The sequence below is a fragment of the Pundamilia nyererei genome, unplaced genomic scaffold, assembly GCF_000239375.1.
Source record: "Pundamilia nyererei isolate P.nyererei 1_Seehausen unplaced genomic scaffold, PunNye1.0 scaffold00141, whole genome shotgun sequence".
Lineage (NCBI taxonomy): Eukaryota > Metazoa > Chordata > Actinopteri > Cichliformes > Cichlidae > Pundamilia > Pundamilia nyererei.
The window spans coordinates 641,018-649,580 of NW_005187542.1; the positions used below are offsets into that span (position 1 = coordinate 641,018).

The 8,563-nt window shown below is 41.3% G+C and overlaps 2 protein-coding genes across 2 annotated transcripts; one reads left to right on the forward strand and one right to left on the reverse strand.

Annotated features, from left to right (window-relative positions):
- Positions 1-1,851: 1,851 nt before the first annotated feature.
- LOC102199207 (ATP synthase subunit beta, mitochondrial) lies at positions 1,852-5,455 on the forward strand. The gene is made up of 10 exons (XM_005744242.1): positions 1,852-2,020; positions 2,810-2,983; positions 3,085-3,259; positions 3,434-3,555; positions 3,635-3,819; positions 3,912-4,070; positions 4,255-4,377; positions 4,554-4,766; positions 4,851-5,052; positions 5,181-5,455. Exons 1-10 carry the CDS (start codon positions 1,918-1,920, stop codon positions 5,276-5,278), a joined length of 1,554 nt encoding a protein of 517 aa, XP_005744299.1. The 5' UTR covers positions 1,852-1,917; the 3' UTR covers positions 5,279-5,455.
- A 1,363-nt stretch (positions 5,456-6,818) lies between these two features.
- On the reverse strand, positions 6,819-7,734 carry LOC102210662 (retinol dehydrogenase 3-like). The gene is made up of 3 exons (XM_005744285.1): positions 7,433-7,734; positions 7,198-7,361; positions 6,819-7,114 (listed from the first exon to the last, which is right to left on the reverse strand). Exons 1-3 carry the CDS (start codon positions 7,732-7,734, stop codon positions 6,891-6,893), a joined length of 690 nt encoding a protein of 229 aa, XP_005744342.1. The 3' UTR covers positions 6,819-6,890.
- Positions 7,735-8,563: the final 829 nt, after the last annotated feature.

The window sequence follows — 8,563 nt, forward strand, 5'->3', positions numbered from 1 at the left end:
ATGAGTGGAAAAAGGTGCATCATGGGAAGCCCGTAGCATCCTAGGCCTATTATAGAAGGATTCAAGGTCATCCGATCCAGCCCTCACTATAAGCTTTGCTAAAAAGGAAAGTTTTAAGCCTAATCTTAAAAGGGTGAGAGGGTGTTTTTCTCCCAAATCCAAGTTGGGAGCTAGTTCCACAGAAGAGGGCTTCTGCTTCCCAATCTACTTTATACTCTAACAACAAGTAATCCTGCAGTCTGAGGGAGGGTTAAACACTATAATGGGCTGATACAGTAATATGAGGTCTTTAAGATTTGATGGGCGCTGATTATTTAAGATCCTGTATTCGTAGAGAAGAAATTTAAATGAGATTCTGTATGTAACAGGGGGCCAATGTTGGAGAAATAGAATCTCTCTTACTAGACTCTGTCAGTAATCTCACTGCACCATTCTGGATAAACTTTTCAGAGAGTTTTTTGGAGAGCCTAATAATAATGCACTACAACAGTCTGCCCTAGAATTAATAAATGCATGAACTAGTTTTTCAGCATCACTCTGAGTCAGGATGTTAGTGATTTTAGAGATACTGTGCAAATGCAAGTCCTACATTTTTTTAATATAAAAATTGAGAGATGCATTCTGGTCAAAAACAAGATTCCAAGATTCCTCAAAGTGTTACTGGAGGACAATGTAATGCCATCCATAGTAAGCATCTTGTTAAACACCATATTTCTAGCATTTATAGGGCACATTATAGATTCAATTACTGTACTCGGCCCCATTAGATTTTGCTTTTTATAATTCCATCAGTTGAGAAGATTTTCAAAACCACTGTCTGAAATATGGCCGCAAAACAGGACCGAGCCTCAGATGGCTGTAGACACTCACTGTGTACAGTCATCTGTGCATTTTTCTACCAAGGTATGCTTTTACGGCATTGGCAGTGTATATCCTGGTCATGCTAAATGGCTTTGTGACATCCACTGATCATTTCAGAAACAGCGGATTGATTAAATGAAAGGTCAGATGCATTTTTCAGGATGCAAGTCAAGTCTTTGCTGTTTATTTTCCTGTTTCTTAAGGACATGACTTTCAGCAACAACTGCTGCTACTTCACTGATGAACAGTTTATTCACACCATCAAAATGGAAAACAAATGATCAATAATGAATGTAAAAAATGAGTATTATAGTAAAATATTGAACAATATAAAGGGAATATGGGATATTTTAAATTGCATTGTTAAAAGCAGTTCTGGACAACAAAATTGTCCTCAATATTTTATTGATAATGGCAATAAATGTGCAAAATTTAAAAAAGTGGTTTGACAGGAACAAACTAAATCTAAGTAAAACTAAAATCACAATTCAATTATCGTTGAATTAACCCTAACCCTATTACTGTTATTACTATTATTGCACAGTACTCTCCAATTTATGCTGTGAAACTTTAACATTAGCAAGGTAATTTCGATTTACATGTACAATAAAAATAAAGGGCTATTCTGTTCTGTAAAGTCTACTGGCTGTTGCTATAATGTAAACACGGTAGAAGTGTCTTGAGGCAAACTGAGGCAACTATTTCTCATTTTAAAGAGGGCACTGTCAGTGACCTATAATAAAAATAGGTTACATGGATAACACTAGTTATTTAGAGTTTCATCAGGGTTTTTATTTAATTTGGCTACCCCACTGAGAGTCCAAACCATCTACATTAACTAAAACAAAGAATTATAACTGTGATTATAACATTTCGTTCATTTGGTTCAAATAAGCCAGCTCTATCGAGGTCACAATGTCAACTGCATGTGCTTAACTACTACGCATGCTCGTTGTGGCGTGTTTTACGTTGTGCGCAGGCGCAGTTCGTCTAAGCGGTCATACGTTATAAAGCCTGAAGTTCCTCTGTCTCTTTCCACCTTCAGCCATTTTGACAATGTTAGGAGCTGTGGGACGCTGCTGCACCGGGGCTTTGCAGGCTCTGAAGCCTGGAGTCCAGCCCTTGAAGGCTCTTGTTGGATCCCCAGCTATCCTTTCACGTGAGTCCTGCATGCTCGTTGTTTCTGGAAAGAAGATTGTTTAAAGAACAGACGCATTTACGTGGCTGTCAGAAGAGGGCAGGGACCATGCTAAACTTAGCTGGTGCTAGCAACACGCTGGCTTTGCCTGCCGGTGGCTTAGCAGGCCTTAATATTAAAATGTACATTTTAAATCAGCCGGAGTGTTTCCAAAACATTAAATGGGTACACATGTGTGCAAACCGATCTTTTCATGGTTACTTCGCATTGTGAAGTGAGCAGACTGTATTATTCTTGTGTTATTAGAAATGACCTCTGTAATGACATGAGGCGGTCGAAGACTGCTGTTAGCATTCGTAGTTGCAGATTAGCAGGGTTAGACAGTCGGTAACAGGGTTCACTTTTGTGATACGTGTGGAGGTAATACAGTGCCAAAATAACAAAACTATAAAGGGAAAAACAAAGTTGTGTCACTGAGTTTGTGGCCAAGTATGCAGCATTAGCAATTCTAGCTCGGAATCGCTATCCATTCATCTGTCACTGTTGGCTCTGACGCTATTTAGTGGGAGAACTCGCTTATTTGCACTTAATAAAATAAACTGAAATTTTACTGAATTCTGCTTAGTACTGCTGTTTCACTTTCCAGTTTAAAAACTTATTCGCAGATTAGCCTAAGCCAGTTGACATTGAGATGTACCGGCCGGACACACACAAGTATAGAAGCCCTTTTCGGTGCTTCTTCCGGCCATAATGCATAACAAGGTCACAGCTGCAGCACATCTGTATGACACTCAGTGGTTCATGTTCCAGGTAGAGACTATGTCGCACCTGCCGCCGCTGCCAGCACCGCCAACGGACGCATTGTGGCTGTCATTGGTGCCGTTGTCGATGTCCAGTTCGATGAGGGTCTCCCTCCCATTCTCAATGCCCTGGAGGTGGCAGGCCGTGAATCCAGGCTAGTCCTGGAGGTGGCACAGCATCTTGGTGAGCCAGCTGGATTATACTCTTCACCTACCTAGCTACAATACCACTAGCAACTCTTTCTTAGGTTAAACAGACACATCAAAATCACTTTCTGTTTTTAGGGGAGAACACAGTGCGTACCATTGCTATGGATGGTACTGAGGGTCTGGTCCGTGGACAGAAGGTTCTGGACACTGGTGCCCCCATCAGAATTCCAGTGGGTCCCGAGACCCTGGGCAGGATTATGAATGTCATCGGGGAGCCTATTGATGAGAGGGGTCCCATCTCCACCAAACAGTAAGTACACTTTGAAAATATCCTGCAGTTTTTTGTATGAGGTTTAAACATGCACAGTCTGAAGCAATAATAAAACCTGTTATGATAGGACATATATAGATGCTGTGCTTTTAAATGTTAACTGGTGTGTTCAGTGATTACATTAATCTACTTTTTTTTTCCCCTTCTTCCCAGGACTGCACCTATCCATGCAGAGGCTCCTGAATTCACTGACATGAGTGTGGAACAGGAGATTCTGGTTACTGGCATTAAGGTTGTGGACCTGCTGGCTCCCTATGCCAAGGGAGGAAAGATCGGTATGAGCCCAAACATGCACATTTTCTCAGCCTTGACTTTGATGCGTGATAAACTAACTTGGTTTTCTCGACTTGACAGGTCTGTTCGGTGGTGCCGGTGTAGGCAAGACTGTATTGATCATGGAGCTGATCAACAACGTGGCCAAGGCCCATGGTGGTTACTCTGTGTTTGCTGGTGTGGGAGAGCGTACCCGTGAGGGGAATGACTTGTACCATGAAATGATTGAGTCTGGTGTGATCAACCTGAAGGATACCACCTCCAAGGTGAGGACTGTGGAAAGCAACTTTAAAAAGATGCATTTTTATTACAGCACATTCCAAAATGTCTGATTTAACCAAACTCTTGTCCATGCTAGGTGGCGCTGGTGTACGGACAGATGAACGAGCCCCCCGGTGCCCGTGCCAGAGTTGCTCTGACTGGATTGACTGTGGCTGAATATTTCCGTGACCAGGAGGGTCAGGATGTGCTGCTCTTCATTGACAACATCTTCCGCTTCACACAGGCTGGCTCTGAGGTCTGTGCAACTTGATTTAAACCAAAGCTTTCCTTAAAAATAAAGATTTACAACTGCTCTAGCTACACCACACATCCAATGTAAAGATTCTCATTTCAAAAGTTATTTTGTTTCCCCCTCTTCCTCCTTCAAATACACTGATTCTGTCAAACTGCAATCTTGATGACTTCACCTTCTCTCTCAGGTGTCTGCTCTGCTGGGTCGTATTCCCTCTGCTGTGGGTTACCAGCCCACTCTGGCCACTGACATGGGTACCATGCAGGAGAGAATCACCACCACCAAGAAGGGTTCAATCACATCTGTGCAGGTGAGGTTTGAGGAGTGCTGAGTCTGCATTTTAGAAATCAAAAATCTATTTACTTTGACATAAGCTGGAAACTATCTTACTGACAGTAAGGAATAAATCCTAGTTTTATATGTTGCTTGGCAACCTAAAGGGTAACCTAGGACTTCCAAAAATGCTAACAAGTCCTGTGTTTCCAGGCCATTTACGTGCCTGCTGACGATTTGACTGACCCTGCCCCCGCCACCACCTTCGCTCACTTGGATGCCACCACAGTGTTGTCCCGTGCCATCGCTGAGCTGGGCATCTACCCTGCTGTCGACCCCCTGGACTCAACTTCCCGTATCATGGACCCCAACATTGTCGGAGCCGAGCACTACGATGTTGCTCGTGGCGTGCAGAAAATCCTTCAGGTTTGCAGCTTTATTGGTACCATTAGAATTAACATGACAACTGTAAGTGCTTCAAACAAACTAGGCTACTTTCTTCTTCTGTAGGACTACAAATCACTACAGGATATCATTGCCATCCTGGGTATGGATGAGTTGTCTGAGGAGGATAAACTCACTGTGGCTCGTGCCCGTAAGATCCAGCGTTTCCTGTCTCAGCCATTCCAAGTGGCCGAGGTCTTCACTGGCCACTTGGGCAAGCTGGTGCCCCTCAAGGAAACCATCAAGGGCTTCAAGAGCATCCTTGGTGGTAAGTTTGAATTGTCCTTTTTTTTTTTTAAATTAATTAAGTTTTTAATTTTTTTATGGCTTGTGATCCTCAACTTCCTCAGCTCTGTTTATAATTTAATTGCCTTTTTTGTTCTCATTTCATTTCAGGTGAGTATGATGCTCTGCCCGAGCAAGCCTTCTACATGGTCGGTCCAATTGAGGAGGTGGTTCAGAAAGCTGAGAAACTGGCTGAGGAGCACTCATAAACATCCAGACAACCTAACTGAAGGGAAGAGAGAAGAGTAGAAGCAGAGAGGCCCTATGGTTAGGAGCACTTGGTTTGTAAAACATGTCAAAATACAAATGTACCTGTCTTGTCATCCTGAAAAAGTTCTATTTAATGTTTCCAGTGAAAGATGGAATAAAACAGTCTTTACATAAAACTCATCGTTAACTGCATATTTTCTCAGTGGTTATACTTGTAGTGGAAAATCTTGTTGCTGGTAAAGGAGTTAAAGAAATGGCTGTCCTTGTCTACTTTGACCAGAAGATGGCATTCTGGAGCTGCTATGTTAAGCTATCAACTGTGCTCCAGCTTGTCACATGCTGAAATAAAACAGTTGAACAATTCTGTCATTCTGCAGTTGTTTACTTGGTCAAAGTAGTCAAGACGATCTGAAATTGTACAAATTAAGTCAACATGCGCCAATTTACATGCTTTCCAAAAACATGTACAGCAGAGTTTTATTGAACCTAAAAAAAAAAAGGGGGTTATTGTGGCTAAAACCTATTTAACGCTTGAATCGGGGGTAAAAAAAATAAAGTTGGTATGAAATCAAATCCTTTCTAAAGACAGTTGACCGTCATGCAGACATAACAGTGTTGACAGATGCAGCCAGTTTGACAGACTAAAACTAAATATTTAAAACGTGATGTTTCAGAAATAATTTCATTTTAACGTTGTTTATTTCAGTGTTTCAAGCTTTTCACAGAAGCGTTATACAAATGACCACTCTAGATCTCAAACTGCTGTCAGACGCCAGCAGGGACTATATGAATATAAGAATAAACAAAAGTGTGAAGGTACTACCTAAATACAGAGTTTTGGCTCTAAATCTGGTTTTATTAGAAAGCACTAATGGCATTACTGTTTACAGGAACAATGACAGAATTTAAAGGCTTAATATATAAAGGTTTCATATAGGAAAGATTGTTAGTGCCACTGGAGACAAAAAATACTATGTATTTAAACAGTTTGACTCCTCGTCTAGATAGGAGTCATGAAGTAAAATGAACAGAATGAACCTTACAACCTCGTGTCCACCAGGTCAGTGACTCCCTCCAAGGTAAGATTAGCACTGCATCCTAAAAAACAAGATTTTACCTTTTCTATATCTTTTGGACATACAGTTCTATTTTTATTTGCGCAGCTAACTCTACCAATAACTATAAACATTTTGCTTTGTAACTTAAGAAGTTAAAATCCTGCAGGTGACATTGCAGTCTTGTTTTGATACTGCAAAACAAGGCATTTCTACTATTTGAAGTATAGCAACAACACGATCCTGCTCGCTGTGTACTTTGAAACCAAGTGTGAACTGGACTCTTTTTTTATTTTTTATTTTATTGGTCTTTCTTAACCTTTCCCACATGCCTATCAATAATCTCATGGACACAGGTCTTTTCATCTGTTCAGACTAGCTGTAGATAAGATGGCCTTGAAAATGCCTTTGTGAAAAAGGTGCAAAGGTTCCTTTCTGAGAAAGTAATGTGATAAGTAATGAGAACAGATTGAAAGACAAAGCCTTTCTGAAATCAGTTAAATTTACTGATGCATGAGATGTACATACAGAGAGAATGCCTTTATTACATGCAAAGTTATTCTATCTGCTTGGCGATGGGAATAGCTTCCAGCTTCAGGATGTAATCACTGATGCAGGTTGGCATGTAGGATAGCGGCAGCCAGAAGAACTTGGCATCCCAGCCCGGGGAGTAGCGAGTGCGAGGATGGACAGCAGCCACGGCATGTTCCATGCAGCTGACCACTTTCATCAAGTCTGCATCACTCATTTTGGCAACTTTGTCAGTTAAGGTTGTTAATGCTAAAAGGGGCAAATAAATGAAATAAGAACAAATAATCAGTTGTGAACCAAAATAAATGGAAGAAGTGGTAATCCACATATACCTTTCTGTAGGTATGCCGTTCCATAATCATCTCTGACTTCCTGTGGAAGTTTATCCCAGATCATTTTAATGTTTTTGCTCAGGATAGCACTGTTGGTCACATTTGTCTTGAAGAAGCCTGGCTCAATGCAGAGGACTTTCACACCAAAAGGTGCCATATTTAACCTAAGAAGGACACTTCATCAACCCGGGAAATCTTTGTATTATCATACCAATATTTTATGAGTTCTCCTTACCTGAGGCTGTCATTGAATGCTTCAACACCGTACTTTGAGACAGTATATGGGCCCCCAACAGGACTGATCCTTCCAAACACACTGGCAACATTCACCACCCTTCCCCTTGCTTTTTTTATGAGCGGTAGGACGCTTAGGGTCACACCAATCACCCCATTCAGGTTCACATCCAGCATGGGTTTGTAGTCATTGAGGGTCAGCCAGTCACATGGGGCACTGGGAATGGAGATGCCGGCATTGTTCACTACAGCCCACAGGCCTAAAATAATGAAAAAGAGCACATACAGTCTACTGAAATTCATCTGTTCTTGACCAGAAAGTTTTATGTGCACTAGCAACAGTAGTTGATCGACATTCAAATGGGAAAAATAACTCAAAGCGAAATTATTCTGCTCAAGTCCAGGTCCATATTTTTATCCCTAAACTCTACTACAGTCAGGCTGCATGACAGAGTTTAGAATAAACCCTGCTTATCTCATACTGGTTCTTATCTGTATGTTTGTAAAAGCAAACTCAGTCTCCTCCTACTATAAGACCCTCCTATCATTAGCTTTCTTCTGACTGGCTGCCTGGGATGACCATATTATGCTTCCAAGGAGCCAGACATTCTTTTTAATAGTTGAGCAATAGTTCTGCAGGCTTTCTGGAGGTCTTTAAATTTTTTTCTTTGGACATTTGGACCCTAAAGGGACCCCAGAGAGTACTGCGCAGTATCTTAGGACTGTGCTCTTCTGGACAGAGATCTGGGATTTTATTCCTGGGACCTGCTGGAGTTCATAGTAGCATTCCCACAGCACCCTGTTACCATCACTTCCCCATTTCTCATTGTAGATACATATTGAAGACATCTAATATATGAAGCAAGATATATGGAATTATGTAGCAAAGAGAAAATTAATAAATAACTCTAAATACGTCTTATATTGTAGATTCCTGAAAGTAGCCACCCTTTACTACTTTCAGGGTTGACATCACAGTAAACCGTTGGCCTTTTCTCAATGAGCTTCATGATGTATTCACCTCAAATGGTTTTCACTTCACAGGTGTGCCTTGTCAGGGTTCATTTGTGAAATTTCTTGCTTTCTTAATGGGGTTGGGACCATCAGTTGTGTTGGTCAGGTTGGTACACTG

What these genes read in the sequence shown, in the direction of transcription:
- LOC102199207 (XM_005744242.1), top strand. Translation starts at nt 1,918, where the DNA reads ATGTTAGGAGCTGTGGGACGCTGCTGCACCGGGGCTTTGCAGGCTCTG. An exon ending in GTTCAATCACATCTGTGCAG is followed by an intron (nt 4,378 to 4,553) that starts GTGAGGTTTGAG and finishes CTGTGTTTCCAG; the next exon opens with GCCATTTACGTGCCTGCTGA. An exon ending in CTTCAAGAGCATCCTTGGTG is followed by an intron (nt 5,053 to 5,180) that starts GTAAGTTTGAAT and finishes ATTTCATTTCAG; the next exon opens with GTGAGTATGATGCTCTGCCC.
- LOC102210662 (XM_005744285.1), bottom strand. Translation starts at nt 7,734, where the DNA reads ATGAATTTCAGTAGACTGTATGTGCTCTTTTTCATTATTTTAGGCCTG. An exon ending in GCATTCAATGACAGCCTCAG is followed by an intron (nt 7,362 to 7,432) that starts GTAAGGAGAACT and finishes TGTCCTTCTTAG; the next exon opens with GTTAAATATGGCACCTTTTG. An exon ending in AACGGCATACCTACAGAAAG is followed by an intron (nt 7,115 to 7,197) that starts GTATATGTGGAT and finishes TGCCCCTTTTAG; the next exon opens with CATTAACAACCTTAACTGAC.